Here is a 27,118-nt window from a genome sequence, read left to right on the forward strand (position 1 = left end):
TCCGAACAAGGAAGAAGCTGTTCTCGTTAGCGCCATACAGTAGATGAATCAAGGTGCGCTAGGAAATCAGGTATCATTTAAACGGCTGCTCTAAGTGGTGGAATATGAATTTGTGGGAGGCTGTACCGCGACTTTGATTCTCCAGAGGTAAAATTAATACAATTAATACATATTATTATTATTGGAGTGACTGTAAAGGTTAACCTGAGGCTTTGAGGAGATGGTTTAGTAGATTTATTTCCTCACTTTTTTATTTATTTTTTATTTTTAGCGCAGTGTGTGCATTTATTGTGCTGCTTGTTTAAACTCATGAACAAAATCTGCTCTAAAAGTATTCTGTGGGTTGTGGAACAGTATAAAAAATACTGTTATAAGCGTACAATTCCGATAATTCAATGTAATAACCATTGTAACACCTTTACATTCTTTAACATAAACTGCAAATCAGTGTATTTAGTCTGGCCTTTATACAGGTATTAATAATTTAATATATTGGTTTGTACACCTATCTATCTATTTATTTATTATTATTATTATTATTATTATTATTATTATTATTATTATTATTATAGATATACTGTAGTATATATGTAAAATGAAGATTTATTTATTATTTTATTTAACCTTTATTTAACCAGAGAGAGAGAGAGAGAGAGAGAGAGAGAGAGAGAGAGATACATGCAGTACTTGGTAAACAATGTAGTGTTTAGCATTGAACCAGTAAAGTTACTAATGAATGAAATCAAAAACCATGAGTATTGTCAAATAAAATGATATTCAAAATGATCTGACACCATTTTACTATATATTATACGTTATTCCTTTTGCGTAATATTTTGCTGAATTTCATGATCAGTTTGGTAAATGTACATTTGTCTTCTTTTTAAAACATTAAGCTCACCATTTTTGTGTTGTTTATATGTAATGAAGAAAGTGGAGCGGGACGGCCGTGTTTCTGAAGATGAGGCGTCTGCCTCGTAGGAAAACCATCAACTTGGTGAGGGAGCTGGACGCCTTCCCCAAGGTGTCAGAAAGCTACGTGGAGACGTCAGCCTCTGGTGGAACAGGTGGGCGCTTAGATATCACTCCTCTACTTTTACAGAGCAGCAACCAACCCCATGTTTCTCCATCCACAGTGTCCCTGATAGCGTTTAGCGCCATGATCCTTCTGGCTATCTTAGAGTTCTTTGTTTATAGAGACACCTGGATGAAGTATGAGTATGAAGTTGACAAGGATTTTTCCAGGTAACTAGATAAAATAGTTGTTATTGCATGAGAAATCTTCTCCAAAAATATTTGTCTTCCTTTACCTTCCCTTCATTCTTTCATTTTAAGTATATGGGAGGAAATTCAAATTACTGCCTTTTTTCTCCCATTTACAGTAAATTAAGAATAAATCTTGACATTACGGTTGCAATGAAGTGCCAGCGTGAGTACTCATCCTCAGAGATAACTTACTAACCATAGGTGCGTCAGATACTGCAGTGATTATGTGAGATTCTTTTTGCTCTGTGACTTCAGATGTTGGAGCAGATATTCTGGACCTGGCTGAGACCATGATCATGTCCAACGGCCTCCAGTACGAGTCTGTAAGTAAAGCAGGTTCCCAAACTTTAGATCACATCTAAATCTGTGTTAAACTTTTATATTTGTGGAACACAAGAGCCATTAAAAGAATTCTTTGCATTACTTTTAATTAATATCTCTTTTCAGGTTGTTTTTGACTTGACTCCACAACAGAGACTGTGGCAAAGGTGAGTTCATGAAGTCACACAGGTGGCACGACACTGTGCTTCTCATCTCTGACAGTTGTTCTCTTCCCCTTTTTATAATTGTAAGACCATAAAAAGTGTGTTTAAAGCAATAAAACTAGGAAGAAACACTAGTTTTGCTGACGTGGCCTTTATCTGTTGAGCCTGAAAACTATGTCGAAAAACTGGAACGGTTTCTTGGTAATAAGGTCGACTCACTTCCTCTACCTGAAGCACTCGTAATATGTCTGACGTGTGTCTAACCTGTGTTCTGCTCTCAGGACGTTGTCTCTCATACAGAACAGACTCAGAGAGGAACATGCTCTCCAAGAAGTCCTTTACAAAACCCTCCTGAAAGGAGGTCCCACTGCTCTGCCGCCACGGTCAGTTTCACTCACTCAAACAAAATACGTACTGTCTTTTTGTGCGATAGGGGGGAATAGTACGGTAATAGTGGGGATTAAAGTCTAAGGCCTGACCTGAACGAACCCAGTAAGTCAGCTGCTGCTGAAGTGGTTCCATGGAGGTCAAAGCGAGTTCGTGCAGCCAGACTAATTCGAGCCAGATTCTGGTATTTCAGATGCGTGCCTGTGCACGCGGCTGCCGAGCAGCCCGAGAGATTGGATATGGATCCGATTGTTCCACTGCAGCAAACAGCTGTGATGACAAAAACAGCAGCTACACCACACAGCAGAGACTATTAGGAATCTGGTAAAGCAATCGCACAATTAACCTATCCTGGATCGGGTTAGTATCCAGGCGTTAGTTGGTATCTGATCTTAAACTGTTTTGGAACCTAATCAAATGAGAACTTGTCAGACTGATCTGAACAAACCTCGGTTATCAGATCAAATCTTAACGGAATAACATCCAGTTCCTCGTAAAAACATACCCAAAACACAATTAAATTTTGCTTGTCTCTTTTGTTTGTGTGTGGGTAGGGAGGATGTTGCCGTGGAGCCACTCAGTGCTTGTAGGATACACGGGCATGCCTATGTCAACAAGGTGGCCGGAAACCTGCACATCACTGTGGGAAAGTAAGAAACTGTCTGACACACAGACTGGAAGGCTTTCAGCACTGCAATGAATGTCATACTATGCCTTTGAAAAAACATTAAAGTTAAATAAACTTATCCAGCTGTTGTCTCTCTTTTGTCTCTTTCAGGCCCATTCACCATCCTCAGGGTCATGCCCACATTGCTGCTTTTGTGAGCCATGACAGTAGGTTTATTACATCCCGCGAAGGGGATGTATTGTAATTGTCAGTGTTTGTGTGTTTTTTCCATCCATCCGTTCGTTTGTCCGTTAATAATGTCCACCAAATATCTTCACAACCGTTACAGATAGAAAGATGAAACGAAAAGCACATTACTCAGGCGGCAAAGGGGGAGAAAATGAGATCTTGACCTTGAGAAAACTACCTGTAGATCAAGGTCAAATTTCAACTTTTGTACACTCAGGAACCGGATAAGATAGAAAGACGAGGGAGAAGGCCAGTGTGAGTAAGACCATAGATCAAAGCTAGTGCTTTGATTTACCTATCCACTAGTTTTGATCTATGGTCTTACTCACACTGGCCTTCTCCATATGCACTAGTCTATATGCACTAGTCAGGTATTACTTTCAGGGTACCCTGACCTACTATGAAAGTATGTCAGGGTAAGTTGTTGGATGTTGCAGTCTCTGACTGCCTTGTTGAACTTGTGGTTGCTCTCGACTTCTCATTACAGCGTACAATTTCTCCCACCGAATAGACCATTTATCTTTTGGGGAGGAGGTATCAGGTATCATCAATCCTCTGGACGGCACAGAGAAAATCACCTTTAACAGTAAGTTAACATTATTTGTCAAGAGATAAGAAATGATGAAGCACTTAATTTAATGATTTCCCAGCACAGCTCATTCAGACTGTTTTTTTTAACAGAATTAGTGAGGTCACATTGGAGCTTTCACGAGTTCTTCATGGCTCTGTGTAGATAGGTTGTTAAATAGGCATTATTACTGAAATTTTGTTTCATTTGCAACTCTGGGAAGAAGTTTATTCAGATTAATTTTGAGTTCTGCCTGGTGTAGTCGTTAGATTTCTGCTGTTTGAAAATGATGTAAAAACCTAAAATGTAGGTATTTCCACACATTTCTTCTGTATTTTATGACAGATAACCAGATGTTCCAGTACTTCATAACAGTGGTTCCAACCAGACTGAACACATACAAGATCTCCACAGACACACACCAGTTTTCTGTAACGGAGAGGGTGAGTAAAAAATCCTTAAAACCCAATGATACGCTTCACAAACCCACCAGTAATAAACCAGGGGAATCAACAGTAGGGATGAAGGATGAAGAGACGTTTGGGTAACAACGCTCACCACCACCCTGTCGCTTTCCAGGAGCGGGTGATAAACCATGCGGCGGGCAGTCACGGCGTCTCGGGGATCTTTGTGAAGTACGACACCAGTTCTCTGATGGTGACGGTCAGCGAGCAGCACATGCCGCTGTGGCAGTTTCTGGTGCGCCTGTGTGGCATCATCGGGGGCGTATTCTCCACGACAGGCACGTCTTTTGTGTCCACCTACAACTATTTTTATTTCGGCATTTGCTTATTTTAACATCAAGTCATACGCCGCTTGGATTCTGGATCTTTATATTCAATAAATATTGATCTTGATGTTGTTTTACATATAATTGATCCAAACATTCCTCTTTAAAGGCATGCTGCACAGGCTTGTCGGATTCTGTTTTGACGTAATTTGCTGTCGTTTCAAACTCGGAGTGTATCGACCAAGACAGGTGAGTCATACGCAGGTCATCTCCATTACCACGAAACAGCCTTTCTTCAAAATAGACTTAATTATTATGTTGATTTAATAGATTATCTGTGTGCATTCCAGGGCGTGCTGCTACACAACCAGATGAACAACCACCAGACTCCATTGTTGCCTGAAAATGTCCCTCAGGAGTAGCTCTTTTTTCCAGCTTTTGTCCGTCAAACCTTTGATTGTTCCCTCTGTGGTTGATGGCAAGGCGCTGACCTGACAGGACCCGTTATGAGGGAATAGTTTCACTTCTCTCATCTCAGCTGGAGAGAAAGTTTCATCCCGAGAGGACGTCCCCTTGTATTTAAAAGTTGTTTGTGATTGTTTTTTTGTTTTTTTTTTTAATTGTCTTTTCTACAGTGAAATGTAAAGCTGTTGTTTGAACACTGTGCTGTAGTGCAATGTGCATCAGATGCTTCTGTTTAACAAAAATGAATGCCATCATCGTTCTTACCATTTAAATACCTGATTGTTGATCATCCCTTCATTAAAATGTAGACATCCATCACATGCAGTACAGTCAATATGAGATAAACACTTAAATCATCGGTCAAGCTGGTCAAGCTTGAAGAGTATGATTGCACCCAGCAGGAAGCCCTTTATGAACGGACACTTCAGATTTTGTTTTTCACAAATAGTTTAAAAATCATACAATGTGATTTCCTAGATTTTTTATTTTTTTTTAACATTCTGTCTCTCACGCTTGATATGTACCTATGATGAAAATGACAAACCTTTATCTTTTTAAATGGGTGACGTTTTTTTAGGTTGCCCAATACTTGGCCCCACTGTAGATGTTTAATGGACTGCAGCAAACGTGTATGTTTTCTTTTCTGGTTTATTAGTCATGCCAAGCAGACTTGAATGAAGTGTTGTCAGAACAGAGAAATTAGGTCATCAAACATTTGGAAAATGACACCAAAAAGTAAAAGATGAAGATACAATTGCTGCTGTTTGTGGCATGCAGCACCCGGAGCTCCAGCCGGCGGTTTAACTACACCTTTACAACAGAAAGGTAGTTCTTTAAGACCAGCTGTTACTAAACCACATCATAAAAGAGGCCTTGTGCAAATGCAGACATTTTGGTTCACTCTGATATTAAGACAGTTACCATGACTACAACGCAGACACACACTTTGCATAAACATTTATTTAGTTTTGTCCCTTTTCTCCCATGAAGGCTGTTATTCATTTGTATTCTGACGAGAGTCAAGCATTGCAACACACAATACTTTACACAGTTTTCTTATTTGTTTAGTAAAACGCAGACCTTTCCTGTCACACTTAACACTTTTAGTAAACTCTGGGAAGCTCTGTGGCGGAAGCCTGTGAAGACGCTTACCAAGCGAAAATCAACAGTCAAATACAAGAATAATATGCTGCTTCATGACTTTATGGTTTAGATCCAGACCAACATAGGCCACATCTCTCCACCATCAAAGTTATGGTGACAATTTTTTTAAAATACTCTGTAAGAATATATCAATAGAGTGAGAGAGAGATGCTCTCCAAAGTTGGACTAATCTAGCCTCCGTTTTTGGCTTCCTGTTCCCACTTCAGTATCCAGAGGCCTGCCTCGAGAACTAAAACAAATCTTTCACCTCATTGGTTGGAGGAGTCTTCGACGTTTCTAGAAATGCCTTCAGAACATCAAACATTCTGGGTAACACTAATGGGCCAGAGGCACAAAATGGGGTTGAGTGTCCTCCATCTTCATTTGGTCCTCTAACCTCACATAACCAGCGCAACCTCATATTGTTATTGAATTTTTTGAAATTTTTTTTTTTACTATATCACACATTAGTATAGCATTTTTCATATTGGGGTTTGTATCTATTCCAAATTTATCCCACCTATGAGTCCAAAAGACCAGAGGATGGGAGGTGATTGAGGTTTTGTGTGAGTTTCCTTTGAGGAAAATTAGAGCTGCTGGGAGACGTTACGTGTGTGATACTGGGCTATACAAAGACATTGACTCTGATGTCTGTCTCATATATATATATATATATATATATATATATATATATATCTATAATGCCAAAGTCTACCACATACAGATGAGTCTTTGACACAAGTATAAAGATGTAAAAGTAATAAACTTAGTTTCAGTAGAAACTGCTGTACAAACAGACAACAAGTAGATGAGCATTCCAACAACAAGGTTCAGAGACAAACTAACATTATCATCTGTGACCTCAATCGCAGGGAAGATGGCAGCTCTGGATGTTTTGGTATAGATAGTGACACAGTCGTCACAATTCAGCTTTGAAACGCGTCTCAATCTGAGGATCCTTCTGAGGCCTTGAGACAGAACCAATGTTTGATATGCGTAATTCAAGACATACAGATTTCCAAACCATCTGCGTATTAAAGACAGGAATCGGATAACCCACGATAAAAAAAATGGGGAACCGAAATAATTTTCTAGAAATTGTTCTACACTGAAGCACTGCCGTATTTCAAGTATGAAAAAATATCACAAGGCAAGGCAATGTGCCTACATTTATAAGGGTGGAAATGATGACGTGAAACAGAAAAGAGAAATCACACTAAAGGCGTATTGCATATACTGTGGATGTCTATATATATAATTGGCCACTTTCTGAAGAAAATGTTGGGTACAAAATGAATGACAACTCTTTTTGGATGGGGTCTGGTGACTGATCAATGCTGATGACAGATTTTCAAAACTAAAATAATTCATGGCTAGTCGACTCATTTTCTCTTCCGAGTGCTTGATTCTACCGCGCCCCCGCATCTGGAGAGAGACCCCTGCGGATCCCCACGCAAAGGAGAATTTAGAGCGTCCTTTGTCAATGGTCAGAGTCTCAGATGTTACAACCTGGCGACAGCTGAAGGTAAGCGCTGCTGTCTCTTGAGTCGGCGAGGAAGACTCAGTTGGTTAAGGTGCTGGATGCGCGGAAGTAGGAGAGGAACTTGAAACACAGGCTGACCACGAAGTACCAGATGTTTCTGGCCATCTGGGAGCGGGCGATAAACACCCTCCAGATGAAAACCACCAACAGGGTGTTGAAGGTATATCGGATGTTCCTCAGTCTGGGAACGATGGAAGGAAGAGGAGGGATGAGATTGAAAAATAATGGAAGATTTTGAAAAACATTTATACATAAATGGTAAATTTTATCAACTATTCTGTTAAGTTTATGGCATCATCCGGCCCTGCTGTGTTCATGTCTGCTTGCTGACTTACTTCCTCAGATGCTGCCTGGCAGCAGGAACTCCAGACATGTCTTCATTCAGGACATACTTTTTGGTGCCGATACAATAATTTTCGATGTACTCGGGCCAGTTCAGCTGGCGCACGTCAAAGTTAAATGTCTGCAAGACAGAAAAGATTGACAGGAAGGTGAAGGGAGGGTAAAAATAAATGTAAAATTTCAATATTAACCACTAGATGGAGCAAGAGACTACTGTTGAACTTCTCGCTCTCAAAGCAGAGGAAATGTTTCTGTTACGCTTTATCTATAAACCATATTTGGATTTAAACACACTGAATGTTGGCTCCTCCCACTAGCGCCCCCTGGTTATTTAACCTCCTGATAATGTGTTTTTTGCATGTCAGGAAGAAAAACGTTGGCAAACTTTGAGGAAGTACAATACTTAAGTGCAATTTTGGTATGGAACTAAAGTTCACATGAGAATTATAAAAGTCTGTCTCTTATGTGATCTGTTAAACAGTCTTTTTTTCTATGTAAGCAAAGGAAGTGGAACATCTGGGCCAAACTGGTGTCTTGTACATGGATCGCCTACCTTCCTGTCCTCTGGCGTCAGCTGGCTGCCCAGCATGCTCACGTTCTCGGAGTTCCACTCCCAGTCCTGACTGCTGAAATACTCCAGCAGGCTGATGGCCTTGTGAAGACGGTTGAAGATGCGCATCATCCTGGGGTGAGATGGGGGAGATGGAGGTCAATGCCCACTCGAACGTTTCCGGGTTTTAAACATGAGATGTGTGTACAAGTCTTACTGCGGCTTTTGTCCGGAGAGCCGAAGGATGAGGTCGTAGATGAGGGCGGGGAACTTATGGCTGACCAGGATCCAGTACTGGTTGATCAGGTAGTTGGAGGTGATGTTGGCGTTGGGCCTGCGGAAAGCCTGCTCCAGTGGGTTCCTCTTGAAGGATGAGATCACATGATGTTCTGTAAAAGATATACGGTACACATGTTGAAATGACAAACGGCTTTTCTGAACAACGTCTTTATTCAGGATTGGATTAGAAAAAAACAGAATTTCTTTGCAACATGGAGGAGTCTTTGAAGACACAAAGTTTCCGGGAGCGCTGTGTTCACAGTTTAACGGTAAATCCAAGAAGTAGAGGGCTGCATCCGCTGAGCAGAAACATCATTCGTAAACACGCAGATCGCCTTTTTTGCATGAGGATCATAACTTCCAGGAACCACTGGTCTGGACTATAACATGATTTTCAGTCAGTATCAGGCGGAAAAAGCAGCCACACAATGACTTTTCCCTCTGGGCGGCACATCCTGCCCCTCCCTCTGCTCCCAGAATCCAGCATCAGCCATCCACAGATAGCGACAGCGACCATGTGACTCCACACATTACATCACACACACAGCACACAAACTCGGCCTTGAACAGTTTGTTTCCATAGCAACAGATATATTGTAGTTGCAGGGGCTGGGATGACCAGATCGGTGGTGACAGCCAGCTGTGGCCTGGCCTGTTTGCAGCCTGGTTGGGGGGTGGTGGGTGGAGGGGTATATCATGGGAGTAAAACAAGGAGCCCTTAAAGTTCATATCTGATCATTTTCTCTCATCACCACCTGTTTTTTAGTCTCTCTTTTGATTGTTGTATCCTAGATTAGCTTCATTCCTCCTTCTCCTCCGACCCGGTCTGACCGGAGCAAACAGCTCCTCTTTCATAACAGTGAATTGCAGCGATGAGACCTAATCCCACTAAAAGCCATCTGGTAGCAATTTGCTTGGTGAGCGAAGCGCGGCTGCTAATCTGAGAGGGACCCTTGTCACGCCGCCAGCCTGACACCCTCGGTCCACAGATTCCATTGTTTCTGATGACCTTATCAGCCAGAATTTTCTCTTTTCTCGTGTGATGTCATCAGTTCTATCATGACATCAAAATCACACGAGCTCTGAGCAATGATCCGTGTCGATATAAACCGCAGAGATGACGATAAAACGAATGCAGCACGCTGCAACATCAAAGATTCATAACCAGCAGAGCAGCTGATGAATATCACAAGGTCATCAGTCAACAGAAATATACTCCAAACATGATGATGTGTTTGTGTGATTTAACAATTTAAACCATTTTGACAGACGGAGCATCTAACAAGCGTGTCCACAATCATGCTAGTTTTGTGAGATTTATTTAGGTACACAGTTGCTTTGAGCTAAATTCTAAAATCCAGTCAGGCTCAGATGTAATTTGTGGTAATTGGCAGTGTCAGTGCGCTAACACGGTCAAAATGATGTTTTACTCTGGTACCTTACATGGAATTAAATCAAAACAGATTTATATAGCTCATCCTTTAACAAAATAAACAACAAAAAAATGTAAATATCATGAGTAAAGGTAAAGGATCTTTAAAGTCAATCAATTTTTGTGGAAAAAGAGAATCTGTTGATTGTGAAGCTGCACTGTTTAGATCATGTGTCAGAGGCCCACCACATCATTTCACGTGGTCCGCGAGGGCATAAAAGGTAAGTGTCTAAAAAATAAATAGGCCAAAAGTGCTTTGAGCAAAACTACATTTCCCACAATGCAGTAATCAAGCCTATTTTAACTTTGACAAAAAACAAAGTTAATGTCCTAACTTGTTTGATGTTATTTTTCTTTATTCACTTGGATAGTTTGATCCTTGATTAATGTGGGTTTCATGACCTGACACATTAAAAGGATTTATAACAATTATGTTATAACAGAGAAACAAACATTTCTGTGCAACTGTAATGTTTGCAACTCGAATAAGTAATAAATTCAGTTATTTAACATTAAGGAGTAGTAACGTTTATTTTACATTTCATTGAGTTACATTTAGTTACATCTGGCTCTTTGAAGACAGCCATTATGCTGAGGTGGCCCACGGTGAAAATGAGTTTGACACCCCTGGTTTAGATGGAATGACTAACCACACTTTTTTATAATCAATCAGCTGTTTCTGCCACTTTTGACATTTGTTTCCAGGTCCTTCCAAAGATTCACTTGTGTTTACTGCCATTCCTGATATTAAATGAAGAATTTCTACAAACGCCATTTGTTAAATCCATCTACGGCTTCTATCCAGCAGGTGGCAGACACTACTAACAGGACCGCCGACCACAAACAAGGAAAACTAACAGCATCACACAGACACTATGTCACAGTGCCGGAGCACTGATTTGTGGTGATGGACGTAAGGACGGACAACAATAATGTGGGATCCTTTACCTTCAAGCAACACAACAAACAGTGAACCTACCGATCTCTCCCCAGTGGAAAGGGTTGATGCCACCAGTCGTGCAGTTGTAGACCAGAGCAGTTTTAGGTCTGTGGGGTGTGGGAGAAGAACATAAAGCAGGGAAGAAACATATTAATGTGCATTTCATGGTAAAGCTATACAGCAGGAGTGGTGCATGTAAAACAGCACGTTAGTGTTGAATGTATAATAAGTGGAGACAGGCAATGCGCGACTCACCAGAGTGTGAATTCACACATAGGTGCAAGAAATTTAAAACTAATGGAATCTCTTAAATGTATAATACTTTCTAGGGTGGAGGTTAAAGTCTAATTCTGCCAAGTACAGTACATTCCAGCTGACTGGGAAAATAAGAACAGCTGACAGGACTTTTGTGAGATCAGGTCTATTTGGCCAATTCAAAATGCTAGTCTTAAATCCAGTATTTTCACAAAGGATCTAAAAATGTGATACGGCATGGTAACAAGTAATAAAGACGTAAGCACTGGGACATCTACCAGGAAACCTGCTCTGAATGTAGATGCACCCCCAATTGGAAACAAGACGGTCAGAGACTGCAACATCCCGCGACATCCCTGAATTCCAAATTTTACCCTGACCTACATGTTTTTGTGCCTCTGGCTTTCTGAAAATGTTGATTTTTCTTTTGTGATTACAGTATTTTCTGCACTATAGGGTGCACTGGACTATAAGGCGCACCTTCAATAAACAGCACATTCTAAAAACTTTTTCCATAAGGCGCACTGAATTATAAGGTGCACTGGTGTTTTTTGAGAAAATTAAAGACTTATGGGTGTATACCTCATCAGGATTCAGAGATGTGTACCTAAAAAAGTATAAAAATGAAAATTTGACGTTGACCTAGTTTTTCAAGGTCAAGGTCATCATCTCATTTTCATCCCCCTTGTTGCCCGAGTAATGTGCTTTTTCTATCATCTTTCTATCTGCAACGGTTGTTAAGATATTTGGTGGACGGACAAATGGACAAACACACAAACGCTGACAATTACAACACATCACCGCTTCGCGGGATGTAAAAACAAAGAAGGTTTAATGCCAAGTCTGAAATAGAAACTCATCTTTGTCTTTGACATTTCCTCCACCCAGAGTAATCTGACCCTGTAAATGTTTTGGGTAGTGAGGCAAGAATTTCCAAGGAAAACTTCTGTCATGACTTGGAAATACTGGAATGTTCCAGTTTCTCCCATCTCAACTTGTAGCATCCTTCACTTTGACTGTGTCAGTTTTTATAATTTCTATTCTCACCATAATCTTTTAGTAGTTGGGATGTTTGGTTCTTTTTTTTTTGGACTTTTTTAGGACAAATACTAAAAAATAGACAGTCATTCAAACTGTCTATTCTTAAAAATACGACAGTGTTTCATCTTGAAAATAAAAATAATCCGAAGATACATTACATCTCAGCAAGGAAATGGATTGGGGAACAACAAAATGCAATTTTACAAAATAAAGGACTTTGACATATTTTTGACAGTCAGGACACCAGGCTTCCAAAAACGTCTGCGTCTGGTACCGACCTGTGTGTGGCAGTGTACCAGCCGGCAGCGAGGGTGAGGTTGATGACCATGTCCACGGGAATCAGATCAGCCACCGCGTCGTTATGAGCTCGCATAGTGCGCAGGATCCCCTTTCCAGCCTGAATACAGAAGAACTCCGTCATAAGACTTCCATAAAACCTTTTATTGTCAAGATTAAAGGATATCTTCTTTACTCACAGCTATAAAGACTCCACTTGGCCCGTTGAAGTTATCGATCCAACCCTGAGGTGCAAAAAAACAGAACATGTCGAAGTCCTAAGAGTTGTAATGGACAGGACCACAAGTCTAAACAGCAACATGTATGTTGAGTGCTGAATCAGCTGTTCGGGGTCAGGTTACTTCCTGTGGTGGGAGAACGGGGGCAGCAGGGAACCACTGATTGTCGACTTCAATTAGACTCTATTAAAAATGGATGAAACCACTGGTTATAGGGCGATGCAGTTTCCAATGTGATGCACTGGAGACCCATAATGTGGTCTCGTCCCGAGTATAATAATAATATGCTCTGCTGCAGATAAAGTGCAGTGATGAACAGGACAATAAGGCAAGTACCACAATTCGTTGGTGGCTTCTTGCCAGGTTAAAGTGGCAGGAAGTTTTTGAATTGATATTTTACATCATTGTTATAGTTTAAATAAAGATATGGAGTCAAAAAATGATGGGGGTAGATGTAAATTGTGGTTGTAATCACGCCACATGTAAACACAAACATATAAATAGGCAGTCCCATCCCCTCCACTCGCCACAAAATGCCCACTGGCTTTCACTGCCAAGGCGATTGCATGGCCAAGCGTGAGCGAGTGAAGAATCGCTGCCAGGCTGAGCTTACAACTGAAGGCCAAGCATGGAGCCAAGAGCTGCTGTCAGAGTCCCACTGTGCACACACAAGGCCTGCGTTTCCCCATGCCAGACTAACACGGATTTCCCTGCCTTTTTATATATGCAGCATAATTTCCAAATCCTCTCCCTAGTACCACAGAATATTTCACAGGAAAGTTCTGAAGCAGCTACACAACAAACTGAATATAAAGATGAATCGATGGAGATGCGTCAACAAATGCCTTCCAGAAAGAGGACATTAGTTTATTAATGTGAACGTTATGTGATTGAATGTTGACAAGAGCATCTTCAAGTCTGAATGATTCAATATTTACTGACCTCCTCCAAAAATAAATCTACTTAAACATGTTTTCTAGCAACCAAATAACCAAGAAAGTAATTAAAAGTTCCAAAAAAATCATTTGTTGCAGCCATAATAAGTTAATTCTAGCATAAAACATGAAGTCAGAGTGGCACAGACATGAAAGTCGGATCCTGAATGTGACATTTAGTTATGAAGCGTCTCTCCCTGTTTGTCACATTTCTGCCCTTTTCACTGGCCTGAAATGTCCGATCCAAGCAGCTGTTGATGTTCAGCTGAGATATTAAACAGTGTTCTCTAATCCTGCGCCACGTAAGATAAAACCCACAGGGGAGCAGCACTGAGCTGTGCGGGATTACTCCGATCAATATGTTATTTTCACTCATACAAAAAGTAAACTATCCATCGGACTCACGGGGAAAGGCTCCTGCCAGCTGGCTCCCACTATGGAGGGTCTGACGATGCTGATGTTGAGCTTGTCCTGCTCCTGCTGCACCACAAACTCAGCCAGTGCTTTGGTGTAGGTGTAGGTGTTGGGCCTGTCGCCAATGAGCCGCGGTGTGATATCATGCACGATGCCATCATCCATCCATCTGAAGACACAAATGGTGGGAGCAGTTCAGAGAAATGTGGCATGGATTTGCTACACGCATCAGAAAACAGGGACGACAATTCAACATACTGCAACGCGGTAAAGGCGATTTCTTGTTTTTTAAGCCTCTACTCTCAGTATTAAACCTATTTATTCCAAATTGTGATTCTGAAATAGGAAAACAAAATAATATTTTTGAAACTGTTTAATATCCTTTTTAAACCCCTAATATGATCGATTTCAGATTTTAAAAAAAAAAAGACAATGTTCTTAAGTATTCCAAAGATTTTATCAAAATAGATAGTAATAGAGAAACACTATGAAAGAGATGTCTGGAAGCAGCTGCTTTAGCATTGTATAAAAAGGCTTCTTAGATTTCCACAACTGCAATTTAACCAACACTGGTCGAATTCAGCTCATGTCAATCAATGGTTTATTTTCTTTCAAACATTACTGCCTCAATGTGTAGAGTGAATTTCAAGGGTAGGTCTAGGATGAAAATGGGACTCTCATTTCACGTAGTTTTTTTTCCGATCAAAAGATGCAGGCAGCGATTTAGAGCTACACTCAAGTATAAAACTCAGTTCTGATAGAAACCTGAAATTGAGCCCTAAACAATGTGAGCAATAATTACGAAGAGAATAAAGTATTTTATAAGAAAATCATTGCGCTTCGTATTTTGTGCAGTATGACTAAATCTGACCAAGGTGTGATCACATGTCTGTGGGGCACAAAAAGCAACCGTTCACCCACTCACTCTAGGGATTCGATGAGCTTCCTGGGTTCTACAGGCGGCGGGTAGATGACCTCGTCGATGTTCTTGCGGTTGCAGTTGGCGTAGGCGGTGGAGATATGAATGAAGGCCTCAAGGTGATGCATCTGCTTAGCCAGGGAGAGGAGCTGCTGCGTGGCCATGACATTCAGCTGCAGGGCATGTCTGTGGGAGAAGAGACACACACACACACACGAGTGTGTGAATGGTTTGTTTGCGCTTCAGGTGTGGGAATATTTATTGGGATTTCATTTCTGGACCATTTATATTCGAGAATGATTGCGTGTGACGACTCCAGCGAGCCTCAAATAGAAGACGCAAGCAGAAAAAATAAACGCGATGTTGGCTTTGTTTCCACTCCAGCAAACACTTGTGCGGCTCGTAGGTTACGAGCCAGCAAGGCTGCACAATTATCAGCCAGGAAATCCTGACATCACACCTCCACAAACCTAGAAGAGAAACATGCATTCTGGGTATTTGTGTTGGTGGTCATTTGTGTTGGTGGGCATTAGAAAAAGTCTTTAATTTTCATCACATACTCAAATTTTCTTCCGTATCAAAATAATCCAGTAATAGCTGTCCATGCAGATCTTTTCATTTATTTATCCGTTGTTTATTCACACAAACTGGGACAACATGTGATCAGTCACTTGGAGCTGCCTTCAGAAGCCCCCAGATCAAACCACTTTCATGTGGACGACCTCCTGAGTCCCGACTGGCCCCCTTTGGCTCAGGAGGCAGAATAAATTACCCATAAAAGCATATTTTTTGTTTAAACGCCCATTAAACTGAACTGTAACCACGCACTGCATTCAGCGTCCCACTCTTCCATCACATGCCAGCATCCAATTAAATACAGCCCTCTGCATGCCGCATGTTCTCCCACCATGTCTGAGCCGACACAGCCAGTACCTGTTTATAGGGGCGTCATGGGAATGTTTTTATTCAAAATTGTTCCTCGTTTAAAGTTCAACCAAATGGAAAGGGTTAATAAAAGGATTACAATGATGTCTGCTAAATGAAGCCAGAGAAAATGACTCATTCTTACATTTTTCCACTCAGGCTTCCTCCCACCTCCAAAAACATGCCTCTTAGGTGAGTTGATCACACCAAAACTGTGTGAATGTGCGTGTGTTTGTCTTTCGTGTGGCTCCACGATAAGCTGGCGTCTTTTCCGGGGGTGTGCCCCGCCTTTTGCCAGTAGCCAATGGGGACAGGTGGACAGACAGGCGGCTGAAGACAAGATGAAATGGATGGATGGACAGATGGATGGATGGACAGATGGACATCAAATTCAGGTTGATGTGTGAATAAGAAGATCCATGTTCACTGTGCCTGAGAGGACATGAGATAACAGAACTCCACCGGCTCTGTGTGGGTGGTGTTCATGAGGTGTGTATGTAGCAGAAGAGCTGAGCGATGGTCAGTGTGTGTGTGTGTGTGTGTGTGTGTGTTGGAGTGTTGTGGGCGGTCTGTCGGTCTGTACTGGGATGACTCAGATGTGGTCAGGTGCGGAGTAAGAGAAAAACTGACAGCTGGGTGAGGGAGGGTGGTGTGATCTCCCACCTCCTGGAGCCATATGGAGGGTGTCACAGCAGCAGGACAGTCAGGTAAGAGAGAGGAGGAGCAAAGCGAGCAGCAGAGCAGGGGGCGGCAGGGGGGTAAATCTGTTTAGAGTGCAGCGGCTTTATTCCAACTGAGTCGTCAATCAGAGCGGGCAGGTTTCGCCTCCACACCTTTTCTTTTTCTTTATAAAACACAAATACAGCATTTTCCGCACTTTAAGACACACTGGACTATAAGGCGCACCTTCAACAAATGGTCTATTCAAAGAAGAAAAAAAAAATCATACATAAGGTGCACTGGATTATAAAACGCATCTGAGAACTCACCTTCAATGAATGGTGTATTTTAAAACTTTTTTCATATTGGACTATAAGAAATTGAGAAAATTAAAAGGCTTTTAGGTGCAGCTTATAGTGCGGAAATACTGTCGTGTAAAGGGTGTGCCACTGTTCTGCTCAATGTTTAAACACACACACACACCCATAAGTGCGGCTTTGATGATAACAGCTTAAACCCTTTTAAATGAGTGTTAAATGAGTGTGATGTCTGGCTCAAAGACACAGCAAATGGCCAATAACCAGGACCTTCTGGCTGTAAATCTGATTTAAAACTGCAGATTACAGAAATATCACGGCAGACACGAGTGTAACACACAACTACAAATGAACCAACTTCATTGCATCCACAAACTGACACTGGACGACAAAAGCTTGTGTCCGCATATTTGTATCCAGTCTTAAATTCGTAGCGCAGTGTAAACAGATGGCTTTCCCGCTCCGGGTCGACGTGACGCTCTGATGCACCAACCTTGGATTTATGCAGCGGAAAGCTGTGCTGTGTTACCTTTGAGGGGACAGGTAGATGGTCCCGCAGGAGTAACAACTTCCTCTGCACGGTGGATAAAATGTATACAGGATGCTATGATGCTGGTTGCATGACATAAATTTATAGCACTGTTGAACTGGAGCAGAGGAATCCACAGAGGAGAGTAAATAAGTGGGTCACTACGGAGGCCTGTGGCTGCAGAGTGAGTGATTCCACACTGGGCCACCTTTAGTCATCAGTGCTCTCGGCATTTTGAAACCTTTGTAATGAGTATACTGAAATGAATTTGATAATGATGATGAGACTGATGAGACCGCTCTGAATCAGACCAGCTCTATGTGTCTCCCAGAATAAAGTAACCTTATATTATTTGCCTCACACATGACTAGAAGGGACTTTATGGTTTTACAATACACTGAAGATTTCCCCACATCCTCAAACATACTTTCACTTCCCTTTTCACTCAGTGAAATTGCACAGCCTGTACAGTCAGCTGACAGGAAGTTGCTGCTTAAAATGAAGAAATACCGAGAGGCTGAGTCTTTTTTTTGGGAAGTTCAGCAAAAACGGCACCGAGTTTGTAACGGTTTTAGATGGCGCAGAGCGAGTTTTGTACGTATATGAACGAGAGATGATAATGAACAGATGGGTATGTTGTGCGTTTCTCACTTGAGCGGCTCGTCGAAGCGGATGGTGGCGGCACAGTGGAAGACGATGTTGATGCAGCCGGTGAGCTTCTCCACGTCCTCGGGGCTGATGGCCAGGCCGGGCTGCATGAGCTCGCTGCTGATGGGGATGACCTTCTGGTGGAAGTCGGGGTTGTCCTCCCGCACCCGGTCGAAAAGCTGAGACAGAAAACACACAGGGATGAAGGCAATGCAGATTTAAATTAAGCAGACAGTGATGAACAGTTATGTCTAATTTGCAGGAGGGTAGATCAGCTAAATAATCTAAGAGTCTAAACACCAAAACAAAAACAGATCCCAAGGAAGCAAATGATTTAATTTGCATGAATCTCTTGGGTAAATACCATTTATTCATTATTTTTTGTGTCCTGGAAAACAAAAATACACAACATGGATGTCATGAAATGGTTTAGAGAGGAGGACTTGTCGACACGTCGCCTGTCAAGCTGTGTTCTTCTGCTGGAACATTGTGTCAGACATTTATACCAGCATATGACTGCTGTTAATAACCGGTTTGAGTGGAAAAAATTAAACGTAGACAATAGTATAAAAAATTTGCTTTTGATTTTCTTACAATTCTTCATGTTCACACCTGAGTTGGATTTTTTTTTTTTTTACTGTTGGTTAGATAAGATTAGTTACTTGACATTACCATTCATGTGTAGAAATTATCTAGTGGACTATTTTTGGAAGAGCACCAACTAGTACCAGCGTAAGGATAAAATCGTCAATCAGCAAATGTGTGATAACAGATAAGAACGTCTTGGATAATCCACCTGTAATCCAATGATTTTATCAAAAAAACATGCTTCAAATTAAAGCAAATATAAATGTACTATTAATTAATCCTGTTCAAAGGTTTTCCATAAGGTTAAATTAACTAAATCTATCCAGAGAAATGCCATCAAACACTGTACACACTTTACTAAATCACCTATTGGCTAGTAAAACACATGCATCCATTAAAAGTTTACTTGCCTTTAAGTCATGCATTTTCTGTTTAGCCTTAAAGCCAAGGCATTATGTCAATATGAGTTATGAGAACTTGTTACCTGGATAATCAGCTGACTGCTCAGTAAAGGGTTCTTCTATAGGTGCTGATACTATTAGTGTTACTTTGAAAGTAGCTTGTATATTTAAGATCAATGGCTTGTCTTCTATCTATAGGGTAAAGACATGCTTCTTCTTGGGAGTGTCTTTCAGTGTCATTTGTCAAACTAAGGCGTGCTCTGAGACAAATTTCTGAACAAACACAACACACACACACACACTCAGGCAGCCACCTCACTCAAGGAATGTCCTACCTGTTGTACACTTAACACGACATTGCAAACCAAATATAAACCCACCAATTCCAGTTGGTGCCTATTTTCATGGATCATAGGTGTACAAATAAGCAGCATTAAACCCGTTTGTGTCCGTTTCTGACAGCAAAACAGGGCTGCGATCAAGAGTGTCAATGTTATTGTTTGGTGAAAGTAAAGGACAAATTATCCTGATTCACAAAATCACTTTAAAAAAAGTAGTTCAGAGGTCAAGAGTTCATCACGCAGCCCCAGAAGGCTTGACAAGATCGGTATGATTGATGACAATGTGCAGAGCATATCTTTTACATGTGTGACTCTACACAAAGTCACACTTGTGTGGTATTATTCCACCTGTTTACACTGCTGCTCATGATGGCCTGCAGATGACATTCCAACATGGAGAGCATACAAGCGGCTCAGATCTTCCACAAACCCTCGCTATCGCTGAGAACCGTCTGCACGCCTGCACATAAAACAAATTCTGTTGCATTGGGAGACGCTAACCAAACGCAGCAGACAAGTCGGTCGGACGTCATACTGCGCCGCGCACGTCTTTGTGGTTTGGATCAGGAGTCGTGCTGCTAACATGGCTGGAATTCTTGAGATAGCAAGAGATGGCATGGGAGGAAAAATAGGCCGAATAAAGGGGGGAAGTGAAGTGACTGGCATTAAAGTCTGTGCTCTCTCTCTCATGAAATTGCCACTGTGTGTGTGTGTGTGTGTGTGTGTGTGTGTGTGTGTGTGTGTGTATGTGTGTCAGCTGTCCTAGTGAGCAGAGCACTCCTGCTGAAGAGGGCAGATGTTGAATTAAACAGCTTCGAACAGCTGTTTGTGTTCAACTTCTCTACCCGCATCGGTCTTCTGCTTTGTAATGCCGTCCCTTCCTTTCTCCAAATACCCCACGCTGCCCCTATTTGGCACAAGTCCTGATGTAGAGTGTGTAATGCCATAACCCAGAACCGTTCCCAAAAAGGGGGAGGGGGGTGCATGCAGTATTTTCTGCATGATGTGTAGTGCTGCTAACATTATGTAATATAAAAATAATGTTTCCTTTCGCTGTGCTGTTGGCCCACAGCTGGTAGACCCACAGTCTGCAGAGAGCAGCAGCAAAACAACAGATTCATGGTCCAATTTTCTCACAAAACTCTTCATGGAAACACCAAATCAGCCACTGATGTTCGATGGTTAGACTTCCGCTTGAGGGTGTGCAGCTTGGAATGAACAAACAATTCTGGAAGCCGTCTATTACAACACGACTGTCCTCTCCTGACCTAGTCATAAACCGTACCTGCCAATTATGCACCAAGTGAAAGAGTTTCATGGGACTGAAGGTTGCTTCATTGTCTTTCAAGGTACAAATCGCAAAATGATCTCTTCAAACAAACAGGAGTTCTGTCTGATGAGACATTGAATGGGATCCATCACGTCGATATGTGACAGTTGGTCTTGAGGTTCGTAAAAAACCACTGAAGAATTTAAGCGGCAAGACGTACACAAAGAATTATATTGGCACTGAAATGGAAAGAGCTGGTTTCACTGGGGAGAAATTCCTCAAACCAGTACATTGTGTTTGCAGCAGACTGACTGCAGTTATCATGGAATTACTGTGATCACAATAGAAAGGCAAACTGATGATTTAATGCCTAGGGCTGTCAGGACAATACAACTTTAGCTCAAGACTTGCCTTTGTCTTGTCACTTTATCCCCACATTGGGATCACATCAGTTTCTTAATACAAAAACACCACATGAAGAGGAGGAGCTATTCAGTGGTACTTTCACATTTATATCCAGACTCTTGTCTGAAAGCTGCAGACATAATTACTTGGATTGACCTGTTGTTGTGGCTTTTGGCTGTGTGGACTAGCTGTTTGGTTTTTAAAACTTGATTAGGACTAATTTTGACCTCTTGTCATGAACTCAACAAATTTCTTCCAAGTGCAGGAGCGGAAAGAAATATTTTATAATAGGTTTGGCAAACTAATTTGCTTGCTCTGCATATAAAAGATCTCTGATGATTATTTTCACAATAAATCACTTCCTCAGTCTACTGCTGCATTAGTCAATTTAACAGCTCATCAATGTAATATCTTTAGATCTGATACATGCATTTATTAGTAACCAATACAAATGGAACGATCCATCAACGCAGTTTCATTAAAATGCTTCAGAAAAAGACTTTTGCCTTATTTTGTGCTAAGCTGAATTTTTGTCTCTGGAATCATCAATGATGGATGTTATTTCATTTTCATTTTAAGTGGATTTTATAGTCATATAAATAAGCAAAAGCTCAAAAATGAAGTTATTTAGGGACAACGTCTATCATCCTTGAAAAATGTATTTGTTATTGCATAAATGCATCTTCTCAAACCTGCACCGGCGTTGAGTCAGCAGTGGGTAAATATACTAATTATTCCTAATTGCATATTTCCTCCACAACCAGAACTGGCAGCACTGATCGGCCACCAGACACGTTTAGACTGTTGTTGGTTCAAATGTAAATTATACTGATGACGCATCAACTCATGTTAGGTTAGCTTTCAATAAATACACATTGCCTGTGTTTTCTAAATTACCCATCTTACCTGCCAAGATAAGCAGCTGATGGCCGTCAATTACTGCATGTTATCCCTGCATTATATAGAACTGACAACCTACTGCAAAAGCAGGAAGAATTTAACAGGAAACAAATGAGTAAAAAATACATTTATGAGGCCATAATTACATTTCAGAAGGACCCAGAGGGGAAAAAGTGCATCAGGGTCAGAAGGGTGAATGAGGCTATAGAACGTGGGCTTCAAAGTGCTCTTTGTTATAGACGCAGGCAGAGAATGGCATTGTGGGTATGTGGTGTTTTGCAGAAGACGCTTTTCTTGTGTCAGCCTTCCACCGCTCGCGTCTACAATCACAGTGTTCTCTGACCCACGGGCCTCAATGAGTGAACGTCCTTGTACAAGAACACAATAGTGTGTCAGTTCGAGTTTCCCTCAACACTCAGAGAAATCCACAGTCGTCTCTACAACTTGACAAAAGCATTTTGGCAGCAGAGGTGATCGGTTAAAATTCTGGCTTCCTTTTTCTATAGAATCAGTTCCCTAACTGAGTTTCCTTGGTTAGCTTGGAGAGGCGGCTGGTACAGTATGGTCACCATTTGTCTGAACTGTTTACCCTGCCATTTTTAAGACCCTGAGGGCAATAAATCTTCCATCAAGGGTACTTGAAGCAGACTCGCAGGACTTTCACAGAAACCCAACACTAATGGCACTTCCCTTTCAACCCAGCAACCAGAGATGACATTCAAAGAGCCTCTCTTCTCTTTTACTTCCCTTTAACTGGGCTCCACTCTTTTCACAGTACTGCTTATTGTGTCAGATAACTTTTTTAATTTAGTCTTAGTCCTGCGTCAGTTGTTCTTCTCAGTTTTTATCAGATTTAGTCAGTGTGATTCTCGTGTGTTAAGTTTTAGTCGACGAACAGTCGGGGTGTTTTAGTTTTATGTTAGTTAGAAATACCCAAAGGTTTTTTAGTCTAGTTTAGGTCAAAGAAAAGTGACATTTCAGTATTAGAATTTTAGTCAGTTTAGTGTAGCCAAAACCAACATTTATTTTTGTCATTATAGTTTTATTGCACTTATTACTCACACTAAATTATAATTTTCTGATGAAACACACTGAATAATTAATGAGTCTGCTTCACACAGTGTTTCATCTGATTACAGAAAACTAAAGAACAGTTATAGAAACGGAATTGGAATGATTAGTTATATGTCTTGAAACTCTCCGATAAAAGTCAGCAAGCCAGTCTTCTGATCCATTCAGAGTGTGAGAATGGGTTTGGGATGTTTTGGCCATGAGACCTATAAACATCAGCTTGACCAAATTAAACTGTGTAAAAGTTTGGAGGAAGTTACGAGTATGGATGATTTGTTCTTGGCTCTACACCCGGTCAAGATGACTACACTTGCACCTCAGGAATGCTTTAGGCCTCCACTAACGTTTCTTTTGGTTTGGCCCAGCCAGAGCACAGTTCACTATACTCACCATTGTGGTGCAACAGAAGATTCCAGTTCATTGTCGCCACAAACACAAAGCTTACAAACTAGCACCAAATATTGTCTGAGTTACCCTCCACAACAGACCATTCAATGTCTTGCCCCAGGAGGGTAACATGTGGACAGGAGTAGCTGTGGACTGAACTGCCAATCCCACGATCAGAACACAACCAACTCCTCCCACAGCCATCTGTGCCGCTGCTGGTTCTCTATCAGCTGAGTACGTCTGATAACACCAATCTGAGACGAACAAACCTGGGAAATGTATTGTACCTTGGGACTTTCTGCCAAACTGTGTCAGAAGGAAGCAATTTAACGGCTGCACCCTCAACAATGACCTCCATTTCCTGACATGCATAGATTAAATTAGTTGAATGATGGGATGTGACCAGGATCACCGACAAAAGAGGTTTTTCCAAATGATATTAAGAATGCATGCTACTCCTCCTACACTGCCAAACAGTCGGCATCAACACAAAAGCTCACACTGTACACGGAGGAGGATGTGACAGTTATTATTTATCAGATACCAGCAAGACTCTTTTCTTTTCTGCCGAACTGACAAAGCCCGTTCCCGAGGATAAAAGGCTAAGCCTGGGGAGGTGACAGTTGCATTTTGGGAAGTTATGATGAACGACAGATATAAGTAATCCTTGGAGTTGTGGTCTCCTTCATTGTCCAAATTTAACCAGCATGCATCGCTAAACATTTCTGTGCTATTCCTAGAAAAAAATCCAAAATCAAAACCCAACTTCCAGACTGGTTGGAGACTTTCCTCTGAAATCAGTTTGAATATTTTATGGTCCCATTTTTAAAAAGCAGTCTTGCGTTGGGCTGTTATAGATGCCAAGAAAATGGATGAATTTCAGGCAAAAGGACATAATTTGATGTATTAGAGGCATCAGGAGTTATGCTTTCATAATACAAGTTTTCCCACTGGAGACACACAATGCCAACTATATATGTTTATTCAACCTGTCTGTCTGAATCTCCCGGCTTCTTAAGAGCTTAGAGGAGCAATCATGGGTTGCAGTGAGCAGCTCATCACAACAAACTAATGAAAGCAAAGGGTTTTCTCATGTCAGGCTCTGGGCTATCATTGTACACAATTCAATTGAAAAGATCAATAAGGTAATAGCCTTAGTAATACGCTTTACAGTGACAGCAACAGTAGACTTTCTGGGCTCGGTATTCAGTATGCTGGTGGCATCACATTCCACTCTTTCAGACGGTGGACTGATGCTAGGCCAAGAAGAATTCCATTACCCTCCAAGAGAAAACAGACAGCCTTGGTGTCCACCATAAATACCATAAGGAAATAGCTGGGAAAGGTGAAACAAGCAATTTAATTCTTTGAATGTGATGCTGAGATAAGCAGAGCAAAATTAGACTTTTGTCATCTGAGACCGGCCCAAGTGAAATCCTTGCAGGTAAGTCAAAGTCAAGTCAAGTGAATACACCAAAACTGTCTATGTTTGTTTCTTCTGTCTGGTCTTAAATCCATCCAATTACTGGTATAGATTTAACATGAAAACCCTACAGATCTTGAGTTGGCACTGAATTAAAGCTCCAGCACAGGAGTTAGTAGCATGTAGTGGTCCACCAAATACACACTAGACATCTAAGCAGTCTTTTTCCATTGTGTGCCACTGGAGAAACACAGCAGGCTGAAAGAGGACCTTCATTCTTAGGTAATAAAAATCACAACTCTTTGTTTCAAGTGATTTCTACACTCACCGAAATTATAACTTAAGTATTATATCTTGTTGAAGTTATTCCTCCTGGAATACCTTACCCACCTTTAATACAAGAATTAAACAGTTCCAAGCTATTGTTCAAGTTCAGTCTCAACTTCACATTTCTGAGAAGTCAAGTGTTAAGCACTCCTAGTTGTGTTTACCAAATGGGGTCATGAAGATGAGGAACAGACTCTTATGAATCTGGCCCTCTTAAGAGTGCTTTGCAAGGCCAAGAAAAAGTTTTGAGTCTGTAATGTGGAGCTGCACTGAAGTTATCAAAATCTTTCTGATATAGCAGCAACCTGGATTTATATCATAGGTTTCAGAGCTCATCTAACGCAGCTGGTAATCTGTTAAACCAACCTTGGTGACACGGAGAGTAGATTCTCCACTGCTTTGGCACCAGACCTTGAATTTTCCTAGACACAAAGCAAGTTTTCATTTATTGACCAGATTATTATCACCCAACGTAGACATAATCGATCAGCTCAAGGCCGAATATTAACACAAGGGACAAGGATATCCAGATTAATCTGCTGGTGTTCAAGATGCTCATGCAGAATTGACCTCACTTAGAATAAACTCAGTAACAAAATGCTGAAAGACAAAATAACTTTTCAGTTACCATTCATTTAAATATTTCTCTTGCCTTATTGAAATTTCCAATTGGTGTTTAAAAATGATCATGATGGACTTGTATGGGATTTTTGCCATAGAAATCTGTGGAGACTAAACTAGTTGATAAAAAACTGATAAGTTGTGGAGGCCGGAGACACATGACTTCTCTCCAGAGGTCTTTACGTCACATCTGCACCGCCTTAATGACTTCACGGGAGACATTTAATGTGCTAATTTGCTTCATAAACTGGAGTTAATTTGCAGCCTAATTGTATGCAAGAGCATTGGTTCCCCCTTGTCCCTCTCCCTGGGGAGGTGCTGTTGGGCTATTGGTTATATCAGCCTGCTTGCCTGCTGTGTTGTATGCCAACCAACCACAGATGAGCAGCAAATGCCTTCCAATGTGCCAGACTGGCAGCCACAACCTCTTACTCCCCAAAGTAACTCAACACAGCAAATGAACCCCACTCAGGCTCATCACAAGCTATTTTCAGGTCGACATGCCTGCAGCTACACATTACCTGCAGCATTTAGCTTATGAGGCATACATGGAGGTGTGTTAGAATTAGCCTGTGTTTCATTCAGGACTGACAGGTCTCTCAGGTACTTCTATATTTAGGGCTGGCGTTATCAGTTCAGGCAAGATTTTCACCAGTACTGCAAGTTGAAACATGGAACTGTCTGAGTGAGTGGGAATCAATATCGAATATTTATACAAGATCACCTTGGTATATATGCCAAGAGCCATCAAAACAGGGAAGGATGAGGGCAAGTATCACTCCAGGATGGACCACTGACCTACAGAAAATCAGAACAAGTGCAGCCGTGCTTATGCAGTACATACATAAACCTGCTGGCCCTGTATGGTACACTACATCCAAGTATCTCTAGGATGCACCAGCATAAATAAAGTTAGAGGCTGCAAGAAGTTACCGCACCCTCCTAGGAATATGCCAAGATTCTGACAGGAAAAAAAAGAAATTATTGCTCAACTTGAAGATCTGTGTTCTATCAAGACGCAGGTAGCATTGTTTTATTTTAAGAATCAATTGGTGCTGAGCTATTCATGTTAGTTATTGATATGGTAATGTAGGTGTGAGTACTATGTCAGTGCCAAATGAATAAAGATCAGACATTTAATTCTATACCCACATGTTCAAACACACAAAAAGACAGGTGTGAATGACAATCCCCCATTGTATCATCCGTAACGCCGCATTATTCCATAGGTATGTTAGGCA

The 27,118-nt window shown here is 41.2% G+C and overlaps 2 protein-coding genes across 4 annotated transcripts in view; one reads left to right on the top strand and one right to left on the bottom strand.

The window, feature by feature from the left end:
- Nucleotides 1-18: 18 nt before the first annotated feature.
- On the top strand, nt 19-5,259 carry LOC137589136 (endoplasmic reticulum-Golgi intermediate compartment protein 2-like). Of its 2 annotated transcripts, XM_068306649.1 has the most exons (14): nt 19-147; nt 931-1,067; nt 1,137-1,245; nt 1,383-1,429; nt 1,522-1,589; nt 1,714-1,754; nt 2,033-2,134; nt 2,693-2,788; nt 2,917-2,972; nt 3,482-3,580; nt 3,908-4,005; nt 4,142-4,304; nt 4,462-4,541; nt 4,643-5,259. In XM_068306649.1, the coding sequence occupies exons 2-14, from the start codon at nt 962-964 to the stop codon at nt 4,712-4,714; spliced, it is 1,137 nt and encodes a 378-aa protein (XP_068162750.1). In that variant the 5' UTR covers nt 19-147; nt 931-961; the 3' UTR covers nt 4,715-5,259. The 2 variants fall into 2 exon arrangements, with proteins under 2 accessions (XP_068162750.1, XP_068162749.1); XM_068306648.1 differs by having other exon boundaries at nt 931-1,245.
- Nucleotides 5,260-5,699: 440 nt separating this feature from the next.
- Nucleotides 5,700-27,118, bottom strand: part of si:dkey-97m3.1 (fatty acyl-CoA reductase 1) — a 39,251-nt gene continuing 17,832 nt past the window's right edge. For both annotated transcript variants that reach the window (XM_068306646.1, XM_068306647.1), the window contains 10 exons: nt 18,147-18,322; nt 15,072-15,251; nt 14,138-14,315; nt 12,759-12,803; nt 12,561-12,679; nt 11,026-11,093; nt 8,553-8,724; nt 8,339-8,468; nt 7,779-7,906; nt 5,700-7,624 (listed from right to left, as the gene is read on the bottom strand). In XM_068306646.1, coding sequence (XP_068162747.1) covers nt 7,462-7,624; nt 7,779-7,906; nt 8,339-8,468; nt 8,553-8,724; nt 11,026-11,093; nt 12,561-12,679; nt 12,759-12,803; nt 14,138-14,315; nt 15,072-15,251; nt 18,147-18,322 — 1,359 coding nt within the window. In that variant the 3' untranslated portion in view covers nt 5,700-7,461. The remainder of the gene's footprint in view (nt 7,625-7,778; nt 7,907-8,338; nt 8,469-8,552; nt 8,725-11,025; nt 11,094-12,560; nt 12,680-12,758; nt 12,804-14,137; nt 14,316-15,071; nt 15,252-18,146; nt 18,323-27,118) is intronic.

This window comes from Antennarius striatus, chromosome 22, assembly GCF_040054535.1.
Source record: "Antennarius striatus isolate MH-2024 chromosome 22, ASM4005453v1, whole genome shotgun sequence".
Taxonomy (NCBI): domain Eukaryota; kingdom Metazoa; phylum Chordata; class Actinopteri; order Lophiiformes; family Antennariidae; genus Antennarius; species Antennarius striatus.